At 37.4% G+C, this 26,797-nt stretch overlaps 1 protein-coding gene across 1 annotated transcript in view; it reads left to right on the top strand.

The window, feature by feature from the left end:
- Window positions 1-1,203: 1,203 nt before the first annotated feature.
- Window positions 1,204-26,797, top strand: part of PGRMC1 (progesterone receptor membrane component 1) — a 602,020-nt gene continuing 576,426 nt past the window's right edge. The window contains exon 1 of the mRNA XM_044057055.1: window positions 1,204-1,615. Within this exon, the coding sequence (XP_043912990.1) occupies window positions 1,324-1,615 (292 nt within the window). The 5' untranslated portion in view covers window positions 1,204-1,323. The remainder of the gene's footprint in view (window positions 1,616-26,797) is intronic.

Here is a 26,797-nt window from a genome sequence, read left to right as displayed (position 1 = left end):
GCTTTATTAATCATTATAAATTAGATTTGGACTCCAGGGAAGAGCATTATTTGGCTCAATGGTGCTTGGGAATATCCTTCCTTGAGTCCACCCGAGATCTAAGGTAGCTGAGGAGTCTGTCCCATATGTCGAGGATAAAATGAAAATTGACAACATCAGATAAAGAAATTATGTACTTATCATATGTCCACTTTCATTTATCCAAAACTCCCCTCCCTCCATCCCCCTACCACTGGATTTTTATTGGAACAGACAGCTAATATAATTGTTGATGACATATGCATATAGTTTCAGATATGGTCTTTATGAATTTTGTTTTCTTTTCCATCTGTCCTCTGCAAACTCAATCTGAGGTAACTGGAGGAAGAGCATTACAGGTAATGGTTAAGCTTGAGAGTTTTTGGTGATCACGAGCTGTAGCAATGGACGAGTCAGTTCCGATGCTCGGAAGTGAACACATATGTCGAGGATAAATGAAAATGGACAAAACAGATGGAATGATATGGTAAGTACATAATTTTTTTTCTGGCAAATCATTGGGAAGTCATTGATTGTTGAAGTCAGAAAATGACAAACATTTGAGTTTCAGACTTCATACCCTTCAGAAAACTCCATACTAATGAAACACCTGTTATTCTATCAACTTTCTAAGTTTGTAAGAGCAGGATTTAAAAAGTGTCCCCATTCTGGGGGGTTTGTCCAGAGGTTGAGAGGTATGGTTGAGATGCATAGCACTCAACCTCCAAACATAAAAACTCTGGACAAAGACAAAAATAATGGGTGGACAAAGCTCTAAAAATAGGGACACATTTTAAATACTGCTCTTATAAATTTAGAAAGTTGCTAGGATCAAAGGTTTCATGTTACCATTTATTTCCTTTTTTTTCCAGAATGTTTTTATTAATTTTCTAAAACAATAACTTAACAGTATTGTAACAAGAAAAAACAATAAACCATATACAATGTCCACATGAAGTCTGAAACTCAAATGCCTGTCATTATTTAGTGAATTCATTCCTCACTAATTTTGCCAAAAAATCCAGAAAACCACAAGTTTTATTAAACAGACCAAAAATATAAGGCAAAAATCCAGACATTTTCCGAAATTTGGACTGTTGAGATGTGTGCAGACGTGTAAGAATGTGGACACTTTCACATTGGCAATGCGGCTCCTATGCAGCAGCGGTCGCTGGTGTCCAGTACAAATCTAATTGTGATTGGCGGGCCCTTTATGTCTAATTGCTACACCTCCGTCACAGACCGACCGTGACAACTCAGTATTTGTTGCATTGGGGCCTATGAAGCAGTCACAAGTTTATTACGATGGCAGACGCAGAAGTTGAACAAAGTCAGGGCTTTCTCCATGAACTGTTCACATCTCCCCTGAATCTGAGCCTCTTGTGTCTCTGTATATTTCTGGTGTACAAAATCGTGCGGGGGGACCGACCTCCAAGCAGCGACGAGGATGGGGAGCCGCCGCTCCCCAGGATGAAGAAGCGGGATTTCACTTTAGCTGAGCTCCAGGAGTACGACGGGGAGAAAAACCCCAGGATCCTCATCGCTGTCAGAGGCAAGGTGTTCGATGTGACTCGGGGCAAGACGTTTTACGGGCCAGGTAAAGCACTGAGCTGGAGATGTCCGTGCATGCTTTTTTATTAATTTGATGTTCTAATGTTAATAATTTTGCATAGTGCGTTTTGAAAAATGAGTGAATAGTGTGCTGTGTAGTCTTTTTCTGTAGGAAGTGGGCAGCTAAGATGTTAAGCACTGTTGACAGGTCTGCGTAAGAGTTTCCTAACAACACTAAACTGCACGCTGCAGGGCAATAAACATGCTGTACAGAATTGTAAGTTTTAGCTGCTGTCATTTTAGCACACAGCAGTGATGGTTTGTTTTATAGCTGTAACATTAATCTAGACGGATTGATTGATGGTGTTAGTGCAGTTAGGCATGTTCCACGGTTTAAAAGTATTACTTGAACCTATACGTTAACAGTGATTTATTTATTCCCAGTTATACTTTGTATGTAGTATTTGCTCATAGTATGTTCGAATTTGACATACTACTTTATTTGCTAGCACTGCCTTAGGATAGAGATAAACATGCCAGTGTAAAAAAAAAAGAGATAAAAGAAAAAAAAAATACCAGTGTCTACCAACTAAGACATGACAACTTAGGTTTGGAGGGAAGTTGCTGCAGCCATGCATTAAGTTAATTTCAATGTGTACAGAAGGCAAATCTTGGTAACAGAGATAGCATACTAGTCACTGGCGATCTAAAATGGTTGTCAGTTTGTCTGCATTGCCAATCAGTAGTCTTCTCCAGGGTCCTGGTGTACCTAAAGTTGACTTACTCATGTAAGGAGCCATCCCAGTGCCAGGACCTCATTGCATGGCGAGGATGGGATCGCTGAAGAGACAAGATGGTTTGAACAACATCTCCCCCTTTTAAAATGTAAATTTACAAGCCTATCTTCTCACTGGAATGCCTGTGACATCTTACCCTGTACTCTCATTGTCTTGTCCAGAAAGCCATAAGTCTGACAATCCCTTTTTAGAGCAAAACGAGAAATTCCTTTCCATTTTCTTGCAGGTCAGGAACATTTAAACTTTCATTTATTAAGTCAACTTTGTTTCTGGCTTACTTTTATAAATGGAGATGGGTGGAGTGATTCAGAGGATTCTTTGCAAGTTTGCATTTGAATAGAGAAGGCCTGCTTACATATACAATACTTTTAAAGCCGCCTGCAAGCTCTCCTATCTATCCGCCCAGTTAGTTTCTAACCTTTACCTGATTGCTGTTATTCATCCCCCCTTTGTTTTAATCATTTCCCCTCACCTTGCCATAAAAGTTCCAGTAGGCTGCAAAAGTTCCTGACCAATTTATTGGCCTTGACCAAATTATAGCTGTGTTTGGTCACATGATGTGATCAGCTATTAAGTAAGTTGTATTCAGAAAGCGCATATCATTTAACTTGAGGAGCTGATACTGGTGGAGAGAAGTAATACATAAAAACGAGAAGTACCTTTTGCTGTAGTTTGGTTTGTGAAGGCCATTTACAAGCTTTCCAACAGTTCCATTTAGAGATATTTGCTGTCCGCATTATCCTAAATCAAGACAGTTTTTTTAATACTTTTTAAAATATGTAATTGTGGTATTTACAGATATATGCCTGCTCCATGGTATATAGAGAGAAAGGCTTGACCATGATCAGGATGACCTGGATTTGATTAGTATCCATGAGGAGACAACTGTGTGTGTGTGTGTGTGTGTGTGTGTGTGTGTGTGTGTGTGTGGGTTGTGATTGTTGAGTGGCTGAATCCAGCTTACCTGTGCTGGGAGGGTGGAAGTAATTCAGTCTGCTGCAGTGCTAACTTTTGCAGTGAAGTTTAAAGGATAGCTTACAACTCATGGGCCGAGTTTGTGTGCTTGGCTATGCCAAGCTCTAGTAGTGCAGCAATCTTCTATGGCAACATATGTGGGATCGAGGGTGCAAGTCTTGGAGGAGTGGCAGAGCAGGTCCTTTTTACAAGTTGGTGAGCATTTCAGGTGCCTGGAGTATGTAATCATGCCATTAAAAAAAATGATGGATGCTCGGATGACTAATTCTGTTATGGCTGATCGGATCATGGGAAGGCAGATTGTTGGTACCCAGGAGAGTCATTAAGAATCTTTTAAAATAATTGTGTGCTTACATTTCATTTTACACATGTGTATATATACAGATGCTTGTACAAAAAAGTGGCAGGAATAAACAATTGCTTGAAACATGCAAAATGAAAGTTTGCTGGACTTCCAAGATGGCTGCATGCTGAGGAACAGCTTAATTTCAGCCCTCCCAGTGTGAAAACAGAAACCTAGGTGAGAGAGCCAGTAAACTTGTATTTTTGGGTAGATTTCAGTAACTGGCTAGTGAGTCCACTGCCTGGTTACCAGCAAAAAAGAAATTCAGAGAACCTGAATGAAAATCAACCTCAAAAGGTGAGGAAAAAACCCTGACTGGGAAGAAATTCTGCAGCTGGACAGCAAAAAGCAGTGCAAGCTCCAGCGCAGTGCAAGCTCCAGCTTTGGTGCAGGATATGATTTCCAGTAACCTAGTGGAAAAAGTAAGTCAAATGTACTAAGGACTGATCAGAATAAACAAACCACTGATGCAGTATATCACAAAAGGCTGGAAAAATGGAAGAAGCTTTAAACAGATATTCAGATAAGGTGATAAATGTGCAAAAAACAAAGGAAGAACTGAAGAAAAGGCTGGCTGAATGTGCGTCTGCTCAAGAGGAGATGTTTCAAAAAATAATAGAATTAGAGAACAGAGCACATAGGGAAAACCTGAGATTTAGAAGCTGGAAGGAACAGATCGTATCCGTTTTCTGAAAGCACAAATAAGCAACTGGACAGGTATTCCGCATTATGAATTGTTAACTGAAAGGGATATCATGTGTATGCTGTAAACCTTGCCATGAGAAAGCAGCCTAGACCTTTAATAGTAAAGCTGCAATCCTATCAGCTGAAGGAGTTGATTCTGGCAAAACTGTGGCAGAAGGACAAAGTACTAAAAGGAGAAAATAGAGCATTTGTGGAAAATGATTACTTGCTGTATACCAGGCAGACTAGGAGTAAATTTAGTCTACTAATTGGGGAATGCTGAGAAGCAGGCATGAGATGCAAACTATTATATCCAGCTATCTTCAGAATATTCTTTCCTGGAGGGACAAAATCATTTTTTGATGCAGAACATGCCAAGGAGGAAATGCAAAAGTTTGTCCAACAAAAAGTGAGCCGTGAAACAGAAGGGGTTTCTGTGTCTTGTTCTTCTGGTAGTAAAGATCACAGAGGGACTGTGCCAGTGATACCTTTACTAATGTTTCAACAGAAAATGCTTGAGAGACAGACAAAAGCACAAGAGTTGACTAGAAGAACTGATAATATTTTGGAAATGAAGCAGAGACTGGATTTGGTAAATGGAGATAAATAAGAGTAAAACTAGCAACTTGGAAATCAACAAATAAATGTGGGATTATAAAGTATTTGTTATATTTGTGAAACATGACAGAACAAGAAAACCTGGGAATATTGGGCTTTTTGACTTGTAGGGGACGCTAAAGCATATGCTCGACTTCATGTCATTAATGTTTGGAAGAACACTTAGGAGAGGAGGAGAGAGGAAGAGGAGGGAGAGAGTTAACTGTAAGTAAAACAAAATCTTTTTCTAACAGTCATGATATAATCTGCATGCTATAAACTAAAGTTTTCTCAGGTAGTTTTGAATGTAATGGAGATACTAAAGTAAACAGGTGCCCCGGTTTTTTCCCTTTTCTCTTTCTCCTTGCTCAGTATTAAAAAATATAGGCATTGCAACATAAAAAAAGAAGAAAAGTATGGCCAAAAGAGCATGGTACAATAACAATTTGATGTGCTTTTTCTCATTCTTGCATAGGGGAATGACTGGACTAAGGCTCTTGGCTTGATCTTGTAACAGGTTTTAAGAGAAGCAAATAAATAAAGAACATTGACTATAATAAAGCTTTCATCTAGTAAATAAATAAATAAATAAATGTTTGTAGAAGCAACTCTGTATCTGGTACTCATGTTTCCCATGTCTCCATGGATACAGTCTGATAAAGAGCAATAAAAACATAATACTTCTTTATTTCAGTGACCAGGAGACCATGTTTTCTGAAAGCATTCAAGTTTTTTTTCAATCTGGGAGAGCAGTAAAAACACAACAGAACTAGACAGCACATGGTAGATATACAGGCTGTGTTGTGTGTTTTAGCATGACTAACTTTCCTTTTAGGTTAACCCAAGGCTATGAGTGTGGCTTTCAGTTTGGCACAATTGTTCCTATTACAAGGGTAAAACTTCAATATTTGAAGCTGTACATATGTTTTTTGGGTGTATTGGGGGTGTATTTTTTGAGGGCGTTCAATAAAATAAGTTTTGTAAGATGTGACATAGGCTTAAATGGATATGACAAGAAACTGTATAAAACAGTAACCTGCCAAACATTAGTATATGCATGTAACACAAAAGCTGGAACTAAAAAAGCTGTTGCACTTAAATGGTGGGGATATAACATAATGACACTTTGTATGTTATCTTTAAATGTTAATGGTCTGACAGATATATATACAAAAAAGAAAGAGTAGTGCACTATATTAAAACATGTAGACTGTAAATAGCTTTGCCATAGGAGACATTTGGAAAGAACTGAACGTGTGAATTTGATAAAAGAATTGTTTTCAGGACAGTCACTCAGTGGAATACCTGGGACAAAGGAAAAGAGAAGTACTTGTATTAATTGCAGGAGGAGCTCTAATGGTGATAGAAGAAGATAAAAAAGATAATGGTAGAGCTGTAGTAGTAAGGGGCTACTGGCAAGGGAGGAGGATTACACTGGCATGTATTTATATTCCACTTAAAACTGCTGTAACGGAGCTAAATTTTTAGGAGAAATAATCAACTTTCAGCAGGGAATATTACTTATAGGTGGGGACTGGAATTGGATTTTTAGAGTGAAGATATGTCTGGGGGACCCAGAAGGGAAAATGCAAGAACGGAAGGTAGATTTCTGAAAGAATTTATGAAAATATTTGACATGGAAGATGTGAATTTAGTAGTAGGAGTTTGAAGTGAATCTACATATTATTCCCCAGGATACAAAACTAGCCTAGGCTGGACAGAATTTGCATTTCACAGGAACATGTGCATTTAATTGAAAGTTTAGCTACGCATCCAATAACCATTTCAGATCACAAGCTAATAATAACTAAAATAAAAAGGAGACACTGGCACTTTCCCACCTGTCTGTTGAAAAGAGAAAATTTTAAGGAATGGGTAGTGGAAATTATTCGGGAGTTATTCGAGAAGAATTTCTCCTGAAAGTAGAGCTAAGGAGTGGGATAAAATTAAAATGGAATTTAAATGTAGAGTGTAAATAAAAGAAAAAGATATGGTTAAGAAGTAACAAGAATTATTTATAGGGACTGACTACTGGTAAAGTATTGCAGAATAGGGGGAATCTCACAGAACAAGAGGATGAGCATTTGCAGAATGCTAAACAAAAATAAGGGATTATCTCAATAATATGCATGAGTTTAGAAAGATTGCTGTTAAGCAACTTTTTATGATAACTCCAGAGCATAAAAACTTTTAGCACAACGACCCGGGCAGTAGAAAGTAGAAAGGGGTGTCGCCAAACTTAGGGAGCCTATAACAAGAAGGATAACACGAGATTCTGTAGCGGGACTAGAACTATGTCAGAAATTTAATAAAAGTCTGCATAAAGCAGAAAAATATGGAAATCAAGAAAAAGTACATATGAAAATGTGTATAGAAGAATAAAATATGCCAAGATTGGAGGGAGATGAGGCTCAATTACTTAAGGGATAGGAGCAGATGAGGTAAAATGATGATATATAACCAATCCACAGGAAAGTCAAGTCCACGGGAAAAGATGGTATTCCTGTGGACGTTTGGAAGCTAGGAAGGAAAAAAGTGATAAAGATCTGGAAGGTTTTGTTTAACACTATGTTAAGAGGAAGAGAAGCACCAACATCATGGAAGAAAGCACTGGTGGCTGTAATATCTAAAGAGGGTAAAGATCCATCAGACCTATCTTCATACAGGCCCATTTCAATACTAAACCATGATTACAAAGTGTTTATGTCTATAATGGCTAAAAGTTATGACAGAGGTGATGCCAGAATTTGATAGATATGGATCAGTGTGGTTTTGTGGAGCGGAGTTAATCACTTGACAACATTATCAGAACATTGATCCAGAGGGAAGCAGAAGGTAAGGAAAATAAACACATTTGTTGGTGGGTCTTGATGCAGAGAAATATTTGACAGAGTTAGCTGGGAGTTTATGAGCAGGGCAATGGAAACATTTACATTCCCTGATATTAGGTTGATTAGGAGGAAATATGAGGGATTAAAGGATACAATTAAAGTGGGTGGGTTCCTCTCTAATTTAATTTGAGCAGATGAACCAGGCAGGTATGTCCTCTTTCCCCTTTATTTGTATCTTATTTAGAACCTTTAGTATAGAAAATAAAGGACTCAGAAATTCAAGGATATAATTGGTATGGTAGTCAAGAAAAGCTAGCTGTATTTACAGATGATATTATTATTTTATACTTGATAAAACCAGAAAAGGACATTTCAGTTGTGGACATTTTGAGGCAGTTTCAGCTCTTTTAGGGATACAGAATTAATGAAGCTAAAACAAAGGCAATAGCTGTAAATTATGTACCCACATGTCCATATTTATGGGGACATGATAAAATGAAGTAATTAGGAGTATGGATTCAAAATGATTTTGGTGTGGGAGCTAAGGATATGTGGGAAGTGACTAAAATATAATACAAAAACTGAAAAACGGGAACTTCTGTTATATGAATATGGTTAGCAAGATGCAAGCAGTTAAAATGTTTTAGCCCTTGTTTCATACACAGGTCAGGCATATTTCATCAACCTGAGGAGAAATTGTGGATAGTAATTAATAAGGAGCTAAAAGATTTTATATGGGAGTGGAAGACTGCAAGAGTCAAATGGGATAAGCTGATTCTTCCAGTAGAACAAGGCAGGCTGGGATTACCCAGTTTGAAAGGGTATTTCAGAGCTACACAGTTATGATACCTTTACTTAACACAAGCAGAAACCTACAATTCAAAATGGAAAGGGATAATGAGACAGGGGAAACTCAAGAAACAAGAGACTGGGATTTGGGATGCAGATCCTTAAGGAGAGTAACAATAACCACACAGAATATTATATTTATAAAGTGGCAGAAAGTATTCAAAGAACTAAGCCAATATGGAGAAGGCTTCTGTCAATAGGGATGATTGTAATTAGAGATACAGAAAAGAGGCAAGAGGGGTGGAATTTCTGGAGAAACCTGAAAACGAACCAAGGTATTGGGAGCAAATAATTAGAGGGCGAAAGCTAGTAGAATGGGAAGAAGCCAATAATTTATTTGGACTGCAAGTAGAGATTGCCTTCCCTGTCAAGGATTGATATCAGAGTAAAAGCAAAGAGAAATAGGGGATCCTAAGTGAAAGACCAGCACTGGTAGAGTTTTTAGTAGAGCCTAGAACAGAAGCTGTTGTTAAGAAAAGAAAGAATTAGTAGAGCATACAAAATATTGCATGATAACAGTAAGAATCAATAAGAGGAGGTAAGAAATGGCTGGGAAGAGAGTTTGGATAAGCAAATCACAAAGAAACAATGGGAGGATTTACGTATGTCTCCCAAATATGCAACAAATTCTAGAATATTTAGGATCTTTAGAAGTGTTTACTTTGGAGTCTACTTGGGATATAAAAATACCCAACAAAATTTACTCGGATAGACAGCAAATGTTGGAGGTGTGATGGGGACGAAAGAGGCAATTGGGAACATATTTTCTGGGAGTGTAATGAGTTGACAGACTTTAATGATTCTCAGCAGACTACTCTGTTACAGATACTGGGTAAGCAAATTGGTGTAACTAAGGACATTTTTTTTTGAGCTATGATGCAGAATCAGAATTGTCTAGACATATTAAGGCTTTGCTGAGTCTAATTATGGTGGCTGCCAAAAAAGCAGTTGCTAGAAAATGAAAATCAATGTCTAAAACAACTGTACTAGAAGTAGTGAATATAGTAACAGAAATAAAATAAGGTGAAATTGGTATCTTTAGAAAATGGTAGGAGGAGATTACATAGAAAAAATATGGGTATTGTGGGAACAATATATGTAGAAGAGGAATAAGGTTTAAAAGAAGGCAGGATTTGAATGAGCTATGTAATGTTTGACTGACAATGGATAGATTGTAAGTGATGTATAATGTTTACAACTAAAATGATGTCAATATGTGCTTTTTTTTTTCCATTTATATAAATGTATGATTGCTTATGTCATACACAATAATTTTATTTTACATTTGTTTACCAGGAAAGTCCGACTGGACAAGTTGCACATTGTCAGCGGAGGCCCGGGGAACAATACTGCATAATAAATTGCGTTACAATTAATTTGCTATACAGAGGTGTTTACACTATGCATTACATTATTTACATTCATTATGCATTCCTACTACATTCATACTGCATTCTAGAATTTACATTCATAGTAGATTGTTGTATACACAATTACATTCTGAGTATATTGTTGTAATACACAATACTCTTGTTAACATTCTTTTGAGATTACAAATTGAGGTGTTTAGTAGGATTATGTAATACAACGGTTAGAGTTCCTGTGTTTACGTAAGTGATAGATATGAACCGTTGCTTAGGGTGGTATCTGTTATAGCAAAGACATTGTATATACAGTTTAAGATACAGTCTGATAGGGTAATGACCATGTTTTCATTTTGCGATGAAGAAAAAGAATGAGTACCAAAATGGGGGGCGTACTAGAGTTAGTAGTTAAGCCTGAGTACCTACAGAAGAAGAAGATGAGTAAGTATGAATAGTTTAGCCTGGGTTTGAACAGGTACATGGCCAAGAGCCAGTTAAGTGGGATTTGAGAAGGGATTTGAAGCTGACTTTATTGGTTTGAGTTCTGATATTAAATGGTATGGAATTCCAGATTTTTGCAATATAGTTAATTATAGGGAGTCTCCCGAGGTATTATTACTTCTATGTCCATTAGTGATTTGATTCTGGATCACAGTAGGTGTTTGTTTAGGTGTTGATTTAAAACACCTTGTAAAGCTGTTTTTTTTTTAGATTGGTGAAATAGTTGATGGGCAGGAGTGAATTGGTAAAGAGCAGGTTAGGTAGTTCTAGCCAAGATAGTTGTTTAAGGGACAGACAGTGGTGAGACCTTAAGACTGAATCAGTAGCAAATTTTGCTATTTTGTTATAGCACATTTCTAGTTTGGAGAGATCAGATTTGTTAAGATTAGTGAGTATGGGAGATTCATAGAGAAGTGCTGAGACTAAGTGGGTTCTGGCAATAATTGTTTTGGTATTGTTGGAAAGGTATTTTCTACATCTATATAAAGTTCCAAGTTTTTTTTGTACTTTTTTTTATTTTTTGGGTAGTATGTGGGTCAAACTTCATGTTTTGATCTATTATGACACAGAGAAGCTTGGTATGTGAAACTGGTGTGATAGAGGTATTGTTGCTAGAGGTTATTTTGAATGGAGGGATAGGAGTTTTAGCTGTGTTGGGATGGAATAACATCAGTTTAGAATTATTTGGATTAAGTATGAGTTGTGCATCTAATAGCCATGACTCAACTGATGTAAAGGACTCTTGGGTTATTTTTAGGAGTTTCGGTAGTGTTGGAGCAAAACAGGTTAGAGTTGAATCATCCGCGTATTGGACCAGTGTAGCATGTAGAGTGGCAGTGTGAAGATAGTTGGTAAATAGATTGAAGAGGGGACCAAGGATAGACCCTTGTGGGACACCTAAAGTAACAGGTAAAAGCGGATATGTGATTTTACCACTGAACGGCTTGTTTGGGATCTGATAAGTAGTCCTGGACCCAAGTGAGTGTGAAATAGCTAAGTCTGAGATTTGATAACACAGTTAAAAGTTTAGCATGGAATACAGTATCGAAGGCTTTTGAGAGGTCGAGAAAGATAGAGGATACAAAGTTGCCTTCATTCTGGTGTTGGTTAATTATGTTAAGAGAAGCTCAATAGGGCGGTGGTAGTGGTATGATAAGGGCGAAATCCGTGCTGGGAGTTGACAAAAGTTTGTTAGATAAGAGGTGGTGTAAGATTTGAGTGTGTATTCAGCGTTCAAGGATTTTTGATAATGGTGACAGGATGGAAGTGGGCCGGTAATCTGATAGTTCAGTTGAGTTTCCACCTTTGTGTTGTGGAATTATATGTGCAATTTTCCAGAGAGATTGGAATTTTTGTTGTGAGATGGAGCGATTTGTTTAGTAAAGAGACTGTGTACGAAATGGCTTCAGCTGTGATTTTTAGGTATTCGGCAGGCAATTTGTCTGCAGCTAGGGTAGTAGGTTTAAGTTTTTTAAGATGTTTATATATGGTGCTAGTTTGGACTGGTTGTAAAGAGGTTGTTGTGATTGGTAAAGATGAAGATATTATTTAGTAGTGTTGCACAGTTGCTATAGGTGAGGGCTTTTACAGAATATGTGAAATATTTGCTAAACTGGGTGGCAGTAGTGTCAGTGGAGTAAATGTTGGAAGGGGGGTGTACTGGTTTGGCCAGGTTGAAGAATTTTGTTAATGGCAGTCCAAAAATGTTTGTGGATTTTTTTGTGTTTTGTTTTTATGTCAGTGTAGCTTTTTTTTTTTTTTTTTTTTTTTTTGTCCAGCCTGATTTGTCTTTTACATTTACTTCTTGGTTCGTGGTATCTTTGCTGATTTGTGGCAGTTTTGTTATGGGTCCAACTTACCTAACCTTTCTCACTTTCTTTTAGAAGTGACCTAGTTTGTTTGGTAAGCTAGGGGGCATGATACATCTCAATTCTAACCGTTCTAATGGGGGCCATGTTATTTAGGCTGTTTAGGAAGGTGGTGTTATAATATTATACTGCAGTGTCTAGGGGGAGAAATTTTAATGGATTCCAGTTAGAGTTTTGAGGGTGGACACAAAGTCTTGGGGATTGAAGTTTTTTGTATGTCAAATTTGTTGGTGAGTAGAGTTTTATGTGGGTTGACATGATCCTGGAGGACAAATGTTAGGAGGTGGTCACTGAGAGTACCAGAGTGATGTAATGGTTCAGACTTGTTATTAAGGGTCAAGTCAAGTATGGGTTCCTTTTTTGAAGCTTTATCTATTCAAGTAGTAGTTTGGATTAGTAGAGTGAAGCCGTAGAGATTAATATGGTCAGTGGGGTATGTTGAGTTACAATCAGTCCAGTTAATGTTAAAATCACCCAGTATTATGGTCTCTTGGGGGAGAGTTTTTCCTGACCATTGTTTCTTTTTTTAAAAAAAAATAAAACAAAGTGAGCTTTTGCGTTGTGTATGTTCTAGTTGAATTCGCCATTATAGCAAACCCGTCTGCTCACCCACCCTCCCAACACACACACTTGGACAATCTTGTTCTAAGAACTATATTACTATAAGAATATTGGCTACATTAAAATGGAAATGCAATTTTTTAACTTCCTCCACTTGCTCAGGTCTCTCTGCCTTGGTAAGTGTAGATTCCTGTTGAACATATCAGTGTCCATAGTGAAAGTGAATTTAAGTTTACCAGACAGCCTGGATACTGTGCCATTGTTGGATATGGCTTTTTGGATAGATACCTCAGCTTTTATTTTAACTCTTCATAATTCTTCCTTCCTCCATTGATTTATCAGACAGGCCAGGCAGGCACAGTCTTTGCATATGTAGTAGGCATTTGTTACTTCTGCACTGCAGTATCTAAAGAAATTAAGTACTGGACAAGAAGATGCATTCAGGAACATACTGATCCGTATATTTCCTCCAATATGCTCTGCTTTCTGAAACTCTGAACTTGCAAATTATCACTTTAATGCACAACAGTTTCTTTCTTTTTTATTAAAAAAAATGTAAAGGATAAGCACATTAAATTGCAGGAGGTAGTTCTCCTGTCATATCCTATAATTGTCCCCAGATCTGCTGCACCTTTGATGGATCTCATTATTTGCAACTGAATGTAGCTCGACTTTAATTCTGTCATGTACATTTATTGTTGTTTTGGTCCATTGTTGTTTATTTGCAGTGAAAGGAAGAAAAACAAAGAAAAGGATGAGGTCTGTTTGTATAGCAGATTGGACCAGATAGTTTCTTATACACAATAACATTCTCGTTTTGTAACCTTCACTGAAACATTTAATCTTTTTGATTTCATTGTCATATTTTTGACTTTTCTGGATCTTAAAAGTTGCCCTGTTAAACCCACACTTTATTTTCTTCATTTAGAGTGCTTATTTCATTGCATTTGAAAGTGACAGCAGAAATGTTCTATATCAAATTGAATGTTTATCATCTAGCTTCTGTCTTTAAGTTGAATTTGTTTTGTATTGTAGACACAGAGTTTTTAGTTTTTTAGCGGTATGGTTTAGGACATTATTGTACAATTGTCTTCACAAAACTGGATCTGGATTCTTACTGCATCACACTTCAGCCGTGTTTGTACTTGCAGCCTGTAAACTTTGTTGGAATTTAATTTTCTTTTCCTGGAAAGGCTATAACTTATGACATAGGCAGTCATACAATTGTATAAATGAAAACACACTAAGTTGACATTCTCAGTTACAGACATTATACATTATTTATGTATGATCTTCTATACAGTCTTTGTCAATCCAACATTACATAGCTCACTCAGTTTCTGCCTTCCCTTAAACTTCATTCTTCCTCCAGAATTTTATTCTCTATACAGTGTTGCCAAAATTCCCATTTCTTCTATGTAATTTGCTCCTACCCTTTTCTAAAGATCCCACTTCCAGTTTTCATCTCTGTTACTGTATTCACTGCTTCATGTACAGTTGGTTTAGACTTTGATTTCCATTTTCTAGTAATTCCGTCTTTGGCAGCCACCAGAATTAAACTTAAGAAGGCCTTCCTATGTGTAGGCAGGTCAGATCCTGTATCCCAGCCGAAAAAAAAAATAATAATTTCCTTGGTTACACCAATCTGGTCACCCAGTATTTCTAACGGAGTAGTCCGTAGGAAATTTTAAGGCCTCTTGACTCCTTACACTTACAAAAATATGGTCCCAATTGCCTATTTCTTTCTCAGGACACCTCCAGCATTTGCAATCTACCTAAGGAAAAATTCTTTGGAGTCAGCTTGAGGTATAAAAATACCTATGCAAACACTTCCAAGCAAAAATCCTAAAGTTGTTGCATATTTGGGAGCCATACATCATTTTTTCTTTGTGAATTGCTTATCCCAATCTTTTCTAAACACCTCTGATTAATTTCTATAGTCATCGTGCAATATGTTGTATGCCTTACTAATTATCCCTTTTAACGGCAGCTTTTGTTCTAGATTCAGCTAAAAACTCTACCAGTGCTAGTCTTTCACTTAGGATTCCCTTGTTCCTTTCTGTTTGTCTATGCTCTAATATCAGTCCTTGAGAGGGAGGACAGTCTCTTGCCTGCAATCCAGATGTATTCTTGGCCTCTTCCCATTCTGTTACCCTTTCCTCTCTAATTATTTGCTCCAAATACCTTGGTTCCTTTGCCATTTTTCTCGTGTAAATTCCTGCCTTCTCTTATCTTTTCTGTGTACTCCTAATTGCAGTCAGCCCTTTCAAAAGAATCTCCTATCTCCATTCCCATGCTGGCTTAGTTCTTAGACTGCTTTTGGCTATTTTATAAGTACGATATTCTGTAAGGCTGTTATTCCCCTTGAGGATCTGCATCCCAAACCCCCCACTCTGCTTAATTCTTGAGCTTTCCCCAATTTCATAATCATCCCTTTATACTCTGCACACAAGCAGAAAGCTGTCATTCAGTGTGTAGGAGCCTTAACTGTGTAGCTCTAAAATATCTCTTCAAATCAGGTAATCCCAATCCACCTTGTTGAAAGAATCTGTTTATCCCATTTGACTCTTCCCCTCCCAGATAAAATCCTTAGGAATTTAAAACGTTTTAAGTATAGTTTGCTGCAGGATGTACAGAGTTAATTTAAAACTGTATCTTTTGTGGTAATTTCAGAACTATACTTCACTGGTGAGTACAGCCCATTCTTTTTGGTGTTATGTTACGATTACAATGGTTACTACACTTCAACTGAACTCTGTAAATATTACAGGATTAGAACAGCAAGCAGTTAATTAAACTTGGCACCTGTGCAAATCTGTGCAAAGAAAAAAACATCTAAACTGATAGACTATAGACTTGAAATTACAGATTTTATTGCTTGTTTTTGTGTGATAAAAAATGTAAAGAACATCAGTGTCTAGTTCATAGGTTGGTACGAGGCTATTGGCCCTAGGGCCTATACAAGCCTAGCCATAACAATTCCCTGGATATTTCTTCCCACAATATTTACTTTCCTGGACCCCTGTCTAGCAGGGTGACTTGACGTGATCCTCTGGGTGAATTTCCTATTTCATACAATCATCAAGGTTCCTTTTGAAGAGGGCCAAGGAGGCGCTCTGCTTGACATGTATGAGGAGTCTGTGGATCAGGAACCTATCTCTTCAGCATGCTTTGTTCATTGTGATGACAAGGTTTAGATCCCTGGAGTGTGTGGCTCTGAGGGATTGGGATTTCTTTAAGTGGAGCATGTCCAACAGCTCAGGCTCCTTGGGCTTTTCGGAACCACATCTTTCCTCCCTTTTGACCTTTGGGGTAGGGTCTAGTAGGGGTGGAAAAACTGTCTCCGGCAGACGGTCTTTCCTTCCTGCTCACACCTGGTCAAAGTTTCCTTAACTTTGGACCCGAAAAAGGATGAGCCATCAAAAGGGGTGTTGACAAAGGGTGGCTTAAAGAGCTCCGCGAAGGAACATAAGCACATCCAGGACTGTCTCCTGAGAGCAATTCCTGTACCCTCTGCCCTACTCGTTCCATCAGCTGCATATGAGATCAGACGCATAGAAGAGTTCACAATGGAATTAATGGTAGCAAGCTGGGACTCAACCTTGTCTGAAGCTCCCTTAGCTACCATACACTGTAGAGTATCTCCCAGCTTTTTAGGAGAGCTCTTTGCAGTCTTGTGAAATGTGTAAGGTAGTTCAGTGAACGCATGGCAAAAGTCGCTGAACTATACATGCGCTTCCCTTACCTATCCATGATTCTAGAGTCTCTGTTAGGGGGATGGATAGAGGAAGAAGTTTCTGACATCTCTTTTTTTTTTGCTGCCGCCACCACCATGGCATCAACAGGCACTCCCTTAGTGAGGAAGGTCTTATCATGAGGGGCAGAAATAAATTTATTGGGCCTCCTAGGGACAGGCTCCATGGTGTCCGGAGAATCCCCCGCCCTTCGTGAGACCAGCTCCATAAGCTCATCGAAGGGCGGAGACACCCAAGCTCTGGTGGGCAATATGTACTCAGCCCGAATGACTAGTTTATGTAGCATACAGAAAATGCTGTTATTTTTTTTTTTTCGTCTTATGTATGGCTTGGCTACTTCATTGCTGTCTTTGCTGCTGCTGAGGCTTTTTTGTGTATGTACTTTTTTTGTTAACTGGGTAAGTGGACTTGTCATAGGCTGTTTTTGCTTTTTTGACTTGGAGAAAGATGGCTGATGTCAAAGCAAAGGTATAGGGTCTGCAGGGTGCAACTGAATTGGTAGAGCTATTGACCTACCATAATTCAGCACTACTGTATTCCAGTAACTGTCAGACAGTGATTGGGGTCATTCACAGACTGCTCCATTATACTTTCATTATTGTCTATATGCAGTGGTTGTGACCAAATAAAAAAAATAATAATGGTCAAGGTAATGTATTTCAAATTGATTTACTCAAACTCAATACTCTGCCAAGTTGGATCAGTGACTGTTTCACACTGGTAATTGATTGAATCCTCTTGTCTTTTTTTTTTTCATTCCTAGACTGCCTCTTTGCTTACTAATTCCAGTCACTTTAATTAACTGTGTAGACTTCAGATGACTAATTGTGGGCAAATGAATGACTACATAAAATATGGCCACAATTATTACTTTTAAACCTGTTGCTGTCAGGTGTATTCAGTGTACTTCATTGCGATGCCCTTGTGCATGCAGAAGTACCTAATAGTTATTGGCCACTTTCATGACTGTGTTCAATTCAGATGTCGAATTCTGATTAAATGACATAAATAATAATATATTTCACATTGTTGCTGTCAGACATATGCAGTGCAACCCTTTGTAACCCCTCCCACAGATGTGCTTGGAGTATTTTTGTTATATGCAGTGCAACCCATTATAACCTCTCCCATAGATGTACAGATGTGCCCATCAGTTTTAGCAACTTTGAGAATGTACATCTCAAGTGCGCACACATAAATAATAACCACAGTAATATTTCAGCTTGTCAGATAAATACAGTGCAGCCCATTACATTTACCCCACACACAGATTCTCCCAGTAATTATAGCCACTTTATTAAGTTTCATTCACTTTGACTCTTAGCCTGTTGCAGGTAGCATTCACTTGATGCACTCTGAGGCTGTGGGAAATGACTGGTTGCTTCTTCATCTGGCAGTATAACCAGTCCACAGTGAAGTTAATTTTTGACCCTCAGAAATGGCAGGAGGGTTTGTAATAAATCCTAATCACCTGATTTTGTTTTATGATTTACATTTAACTTCTCTGCTGTTCTGCAAAACTGATAACCATGTATCTCTTTTTTTTTATTTATTTTTAACAGCAATCTTGAAATAGCAAAATTGACAATTTTAATTACAAATTAACAAAAAAGTGCATATAGCATAAGCTGTCCTTGTAGCTGGGCTGAAACGACTGGCTAGTACAGTCAGAAGTTGCAGCAGTCAGACAATCCATCCATCCACAACCACTTTTTCCCCATTTTTGCACATGTACCTATCCATGATCCTAGTAGATAACAGTAAATGCGCCCCGGGATTCAGTAACACCTGCACTAAGTATACACCGTTCTGAGTGAACAGACAACACAGACATAACTTACACCTTCTTCCTCCTAATTTTATTTTCCTACTGATATTCTTACAACTTTAAATATTGACAGGGATTCATAAAGGTTACCACAAAGTGCAGACTACATGTATAGTTAGTATAATCTTTCTGAGTGACTAGAAAGCACAAAAAATGTGATAATATTTTTGAATACATATTGTGTACACTTAGTGTAGGCTTTATTGGATCTGGCCCAGGATCTGTTTCACTTCATTAAATTTTTAAATTGTTGAAATTCACAACTACAGAAAAAAAAAACATTTTTGCAAGGGGACTAGCCTCCTGCACTTCCACAACCCCTGCTAATTATATATACTAACGCCGTGATCTTACTACAGTAGAGAAAAGGTCGCATTTCCCAGTACCCACTGTACAGGGATCTCCGTGCAGTGCTATTCGTTTTCCATAGAGTTTTTCGACATGTAAAATTGTTGCGCATATGATCTCCACCATGTGAATATCAACAATTTAAAAGTTCAACAAAGTGCAGTAGACCCAGTTAAATTGTGCTGTCATGCTACAGAAGACTACACAACAGTATCGTGAAGACAGGGGCATGACTCTCTTAATGTGCAAGATATTTTTTTCGGTACTTTTCCATTATTGGGGTAAAAAGCAAAATGTATGCTTGATGTGAAGTCCCCGCCACTTATTTTTTCTGGGGTTTAACTTTGTGTTCTTCCTCATGCTAGTATTCATCTTCCTCATGCTAGTATTCATCTTCTGGCAACTCATCAGTAGTGACTTGATTCTTCGGTTCTGCTTTGAGTTTTGGCATGGCTATCACCATTGCACTGATGTTTCCTTGCAACTCGCCTCTGCTTAATTTTGGATGGTTTTGTGCTTTTCAGTTTGGATTTGTTGTCTGACTGTTACTGATTTGCAGCCAAGTCACTACTGCTTATACAGACAGCTGTAGAAAGATCCCCTGTAAATTCATAAATAGTGTGTGAATGACCGATGTTATTTTGTGAAAAAGTAAGTGCTCCTCTTTCTGACCATCAGCTGATTTGTAATGGTCAGTGTGTTAAGATTTGTAATGCTGGGAGGCATGTCTGTCAATGTGCACACACTGAGAATGGGGAGATCTGAAGTCAGTCCTGTTTCTGGGGTTTCAGAATAATTGCCTTTGGGATCGCTTTTCTTACTAAACTGCTGTGAGTTTATTCCCCTACCAATCCACTGACGGTCAGGAAGAGGAGCACTTCCTTACTTTTTTTAGAAAATAACATTGTTCATTCACCCCCTATTAATGAATTAAGAGGGTATTTTTCTACAGTGCATACACAGCCCAGAAATGACCCGTGGTAAAAAAGCTGGAAAGCCCAGCAATTATTGGTTAAGAAAAACTAGAATTGGCACGAGGAAGGGGCTTCATATGACAAAGGTTGGGCTTTTCGGAAGTCTGCGACCTTGACAAACCATTTTGATATTAGTCAGTAACACCAAGTTGTCTGCTTTGTAATTTCAAGGTCCATCGACGCACCTTACAACTGATGCCCCGATAACGGAAAAGTACTGATTTTTCCATTAACAAAACTTACAGTCTATATGGCTTGATAGGTTGAGGAATGTAGCTCAGTGTGGTTTTATTGCATTTCTATTATGCACATTTTTGGGGTAATACTTATCACTGTGGGTGCCAGTTGACTGGTTTATAGGTTTTATCACTGTGGGTGCCAGTTGACTGGTTTATAGGTTTGTTTGGCTTCAGTAAAGGTAAATTATGTATGTTAATTTGGAATGCATCACTGACTAACATTTATTTGTGTGATCTGTTCGATACTTAAGTGCACTGTATAGAATATTCATTGATTACAGCTTAGCAGCTTTGATGCTTGGCATTGAATAACCTGGTAATTTATAAGTGTGGACATATAAAATGTGTTATTTACACTTAGCTGATGAGTTGAAATCTGTGAAGTAACTAATTTATAGGTGAGAAAGTACCAAGTATTGTGACTTTATGCCAGCTAGAATTGTTGTAGTTGTAGAATCGATTGTAACAAATTAATTTTACTTATTTATAGAACTGATAATTTATAACGGATATGTTTGTAGAATCATTAGATGCATATCATACTGATTAATACATTAAGAAATATAGTATCTTGTGTGTCTTTATAAAACAAATTAATAAACTGATCCATTAGATGGGCCATAAAATAAAATTAATAAAATATACTGAATCTATGTATTGTTCATGCAGACAGAAATCCCCATTTAAGTTCAAGGAGAGGCAGTTGCATTTGTTCCCTTAAACTTTAAAGTAGGCATATCTTGTCTCTCCTACTTTGTCATACAGCATCTAATAGCAGTTTCACGTTGTTACGTTATTTTTGATTGGTGCCAAATGTATAACCATAACCTTAAAGCAGGCACTAAGATTTATTGAGTTTTTACATTGGATAAAGGAGTAATTCAGAAATGGCCTGTTTCAGCCATGACTGGGTCAGAATTATACAAAGAAGTTGCAGTGAGTAGTTTGGAATTTGTGTTATTGTCTACATGTATGTAGTATGTGTAATAAAACGAATAACAAAGTGAAATGCCGATTAATGTATGTGGGTATAAAGTGAGATACAAATTTGTGAAAACATAGGAAATTTCATTGCAATTAAGTTGAACATGGCAGTATTTAAGTAATTAAAAATTTCAGATGATACATTAGCAGCTGACACAATCCAGTGTGCAAGTAAGAATTCATTTTTTTACACATTTTAAATTTGCATATGCGGTGGTAGTGCTGCGGTAGCGTTGTCGCCTCACAGTAAGACGTTGTCCTGTTCTATTCTTAGCCAGAGCATCTTCTGTGTGGAGACATGCATGAATGGGCGTACCTTCGTTGAAGGTTGTGCGTCAGGGCCGGCAACTCGGCATGTAAAAATCTACTGCCAATCATTGGCGGACCAGAGTTCCACTGTGGCGAACCCTAACCGGGAAATGCCGAAAGACACAACAACAACTCTGTATCAAAAAAGCAGTGATAGTGGACAAAAAAGATTACCTATGACAAATGGCACTGTTTCATCAGTAAATAAAGCCTTTGTCTGAACTTTGATATACATTTTATTCTACTTAAATTTATATGTCTATTTTCATATGTAGGCATATTTGGGGCAGCAAAAATTGATTTTGGTGTTTTATTACACACTTCTTGAATGATTATTGAAAACCTCATTCAGTGCATTCTTTTTCATCACATAACTCTTTTCTGGCCACCTTTTATGTTAAGTTAGAATCTCTTGGTGCAACGCAAACCCTTGTCTTCAGTTTGTTAATAAAAAAAGTGTGGTAATAAAGGAGAATTTGGGTAATATGGATGTTTAGAAATATTGCTGTTAAGCAACTATTTTTATAGCAACTCCGGAGCACAAAAACTTTTAGCACAAGAAGTTAGGCAACGGAAAGTAGAAAGGGTAGTCACCAAACTTGAGGAGCCTGTAACAAGAAAAATAACCAGACATTCTATGATGGTACTGGAGCAATATTGGAAGTTTCAGGAACATTTGTATAAAGTAGAAAAATGTGCAACTTTTAAAGTTTGAACGTCTTATGGTCGACACCATATGATTTAACTTTTAAAAGTTTGAGTGTTTCAACTGAGATCTCCATACAGTGCAGAATGGGAAGATTTCCCTTTTTGCACTGTAGTGCGATCTCAGGGTTGGTATATTAAAAGAGCGGAGGGTGTGGGGGTGCAGGGGGGGCTTTCCCCCCTTCTTAAACCGTTCAGGTAGGTTTTCTCTTTGGTTTATTTTTTTTATTACATTTTCGAACTTTTAAAAGTTCGATCATATGGTGTCAACCATATGATTGAACTTTTAAAAGTTTGGTTATGTAATATAGACGCGAGGAATGTTATAAACAAGAAAGAGCACAAATGGAAATATTTAATAGAAGACTTGATTATATCAAGGTTAGAGGAAGATGAGGCTTAACTAATAGTGAGGATATGAGGAAATGAGATAAAAACAAAGATGTATATTCAACCTACAGGAAGTCTCCAGGGATAGATGCTATTCCTGTAGAAGTTTGGAAGTTGGGAGGGAAAAATTATAAAGATCTGAAAGATTTTATTTAGTAGTGTTTTAAAAGGAGGGGAAACTCCAGCATCTTGGAAGAAAGCTGTGGTGGCTGTATTAACTAAATGGGGTTAAAGACCTGTCATACTCAGTTTCTTTTAAACCTATTTCAATTTTAAACCATAATTATAAAGGGTTTATCTCTGTACTAGCAAAAATAATGGAAAGATGTTGCTGAAATTAATAGATATGGATAAATGTTTTTTTTTGTTTGTTTTTTGGGGGGGGGGATATTTGATAGCATTAATAGAACAATGATGATCCAGAGGGAAGCAGAATGTAAGAAAATACTGCTGTTGTTATGTACTGATGCACAGAAAACATTTGACAGAGTAATTTGGATTTTTTGAGTTGGACAGTGGAATCATTTGCATTCTCTGATACAATTATAAGTAGGAGAATGTATGAAGGTGTGGTGGCAGGAATTAAATTGAGAGGGTTCCTCTCTGATAAGTTGTGTTTGAACAGAAGAACCAGAGAGGGATATCCTCCTTCCCTTTTGTTTTTTTTTATGTTTTTTTTTTTTTTTTTTTTGTGTGTGGAGTCATTGGCAAAGAAAATAGGAGACTCAAATTCAATGATTTGAAATATTTGGTATAGTAGTCAAGAAAAGTTGTCTTTATTTGCAGATAATATTACTTTGTACTTGGTAAATCCAGAAGACGACACTTTGGTGTTTTGGAACATTTTCAGACTGTTTCAGATACAAAAGTAGTTATGATGAAACAAAGGTTATAGCTGTAAATTATGTACACACACACGAATTGGTTCAGGAATACCCGATGTAATGGGGCCATGATAAGATGAAGTATTTAGGAATATAAATCAAAATGAATTCTGTTATGGCAGTTAACCATATGCAGGAAGAGACTAAACAAAAGATAATACCAAAACTGAGAAATTGGAAGCTGTTGTTTACAGATATGGATAGTTAAGTACAAGCTGTGAAAATGTTTGTAGTTCCTTTAGTTTTGTATACAGATCATCTATATTTTTATGAACCAGAGGAGAAGTTGTGGGAAGTAATATATAAGAGTTGAAGGAAAGAGGGCAAGAGTTAAGTGGGATGAGGTGATTCTTCCTGTAGAACAGGGTTTTTTAGGATTAGCTGATTTGAATTATATTTTAGAGCTACACATTTAAGGCTCATATACATAATGCAAGCAGAAAGTCATAATTCAAAGTAGAAAGTGGTGGTGATGATGATGAAGCAGCGGAGAGTTCAAGAAATGAGGGAGAGTGAGTGGGATTTTGGATGCAGATCCTTGCGGAGAATAATAACACTCAAACATAATATTATAGTCTTAAAGTTGCAGAAAGTATTCTAAGAACCTAGCCAACACAGGAATGGAGAAAGGATATTATGACAGTGGGGATGACTGCAAGTAGAGGTACAGAAAATAGGCAAGACGGGGACTGGAATTTACTGGAGGAAAACTGGCAGTGGAACCAAGGTATTGAGAGCAAATAACTAAGGAGGTGAAAGTAAAGAGTGGAATGAGGGGCATATAACAAGTTTGGACTGCAGGTTACAGACTGCCTTCTCTACCAGGCATTGATATCAGAGTATTGGCAAAGGGGGAGTCTTAAGTGAAAGACCAGCTCTGGTAAGAGTTTTTAGTTGACTCTAGAACAGAAGCAGAAGCCTCTGTGAAAAAGGGGATAATTAGTAGGACATGTAAAATATTGCATAACTGTTGGAAATGTTAAAAACGTTTGGGAAGAGAGACTGAAAAAGCAATTTACAAGAGAACAATGAGTGGGCATATGTATGGCTCCCAAGTAGGCAACAAGTCCAGAAGTTTTATGAGGTTTGCTTGGAAGTGTTTGCATAGGTATTTTTATACCCCAAGCAGATTTCAAACAATTTTTCCTTCGGGTAGATAGCAAATGTTGGAGGTGTGATGGGGAAGAAGATGATAACTGGTAACATACTTTTTGGGAGTGTAATGAGTTTGCAAATTTAAAAAATTCCCCTAAAGAGTACTGTTACAAACATTGGGTTAGCAAATGGCTGTAAGTAAAGAAATGTATTCTTTTGAGCTGAGACACAGGATCTGAATTGCCCAAATGTAGTAGGATCTTCTTCTTCTTCTCCTTTTGGATTTTTCCGTTAGGGGTTGCTACAGCGGAATAACAGTCCGCAGAACAATTGGCAGTGGAGTTTTACAGTGTCGAGTTGCCCAACCTCCCACATAAGGGGCATACATGCACACGCTTGCACCTAGGGCCAGTTTAGAGTGTCCAATTCACCTGCAGCATGTCTTTGGGATGTGGGGGGGGGACCGGAGCACCCGGAGGAAACCCACATGACCACAGGGAGGACATGCAGACTCCGCACAGCGCAGCGTCTGTGGTAAGACTGAAGTTTAATTCTGTTGGCTGCAAAAAAGCAATTACTAGAAAATGGAAATCAAAATCTCAAGTAATGAATATTGTAAAAAAAGATGAAAGAACTGGAAATGGAAGCTTTAGAAAAGGGAAGGAGCTAATTGTATAGAAATGGAATCTGTAGCAAAACAATGCATGCAAAGTAATGTTCAGGAGGAGTGAGGTTTAAAGGAAGGCAAAACTTGAGCAATTTATGAATTGTTAGACTAAAAGACCATTATAAAAACAAAAAAAACCTAGAAAACATGTCTGTAGTATATAATGTATGCATATGAAAAAATATATTTTTTTGTGTTAATATATGTGTGCCTATGTCTTGAGTGAAAATGTAATAAAGGTGTTAAAAGAGCATTATGGTAATGACACTTGAGTAGGATTTTAAATGCATTCCATGAGTAACATTTTGTAAATTGAAGTCGTGGGGGGGGGAGCAAAACTAAACAAAATAATAAAAGCACTGGTAATTGATTAGTTTGTGTAAGAAACATTTAGAAAATCAGGGTAAAGGTAAGATAGAACTAAATGAAGTAAGCAAATAAGTTGGTAAATATTTGATCACACGTGTTTTGTTCCACTGTTTGCTTATTCTTTTATCCAGTCCATAGTAATGGTGGAGATGGGTTCACCTGTAACGTGTTTGGGATGCCTTTGGAAACTAGAACAGTCAACAAAACCCCACATGGACACGGGCACGTGAATAACCAAACAGTATGAGGAAACAACCAAAAAAACTGCATCACGGTCACTTCTTGGTCAGCTGTTATTTGTTGGACTGTATAGTGTTTTAGTATTTTCTTATTTCATTTGGTGTGTGTTCATTTGTACTAGTCTTATTTTTTATAGTTTGTGTTAGTCTTTGAAATGTCTGCTGTGATCTTGTGTACATTTTTTTTAAGAAATTGTTTTGTACTTGCTCTGTTTTGCAACTTTTTATTCTTTTGTTTTGGTAATGTCTTCCTCATGATGGTGAGAGATGGTTGTTGTTTATCAGGTGAGTTGGTTGGCCAGGGGTACCTTCCAACCACAGTCTAGGTCAAAAGAGAGTAGTTTATAGTCTGCAGAGGACTACACGATTAACAAGAAATGTCAGTAAATATTTAAAATAAAATAGCTTGAAGAAACGCATCAGTACAATATTTGCAGAGAAGAACATTGATTATCTAATACTTTTAAGTTTGTAGGAAGTAGTATTTTATTGTTGCCCATCTGATTTTTAATGTCCTCCTGGCTGTAGGATGTGCAGTATGTGCTGTTTAGAGTGGTGAATGATACTTGTTTATTAACAGGGGCAGTCTCGGTGCAGTGCTTTCACTGAATGCTGACATTCGTAGGCAATTACTAAACTGGTCTTGTGAGCCATTTTAAGCCTAGCCTATTTCCCTTTCAAAGGTAAGAATCAAACCTTGTACTTTGCATCTGAGAGGTAAACATTTTGTCCGTTATGTGTAATCATGTCCCATGTGCTCTGGCAGGATGGTGGGTGTAGAATTTATAGTTTATCTGCTGACCTGTTCTTGGTGCATCAACTTGGTTTTCTTGAAATGTAGGTTTCCCTAGACCACTTGGTAAATATTGAGATGTTTCTGGAAGCTGTGATTTAAAGTTGTAAAAGTCTCTTGTTATTTCACATGCATTTTCTTATACAAGTATAGTGATTTTATTTCAAGTAATACTACTACTAGTAAAGGGGATGTGTTTTCTGGAAGTATTGATGTAAAGTTGTAAATTTGTTTTGTCATTTTATATGCATTTACTTACAAGTGCAGTCATTTTAATTC

Source organism: Protopterus annectens, chromosome 15.part0 (assembly GCF_019279795.1).
Source record: "Protopterus annectens isolate FY-2018-M chromosome 15.part0, PAN1.0, whole genome shotgun sequence".
Taxonomy (NCBI): domain Eukaryota; kingdom Metazoa; phylum Chordata; order Ceratodontiformes; family Protopteridae; genus Protopterus; species Protopterus annectens.
Note: the sequence above shows the minus strand (reverse complement) of the source record. Positions and strands in the feature narration are given on the sequence as shown.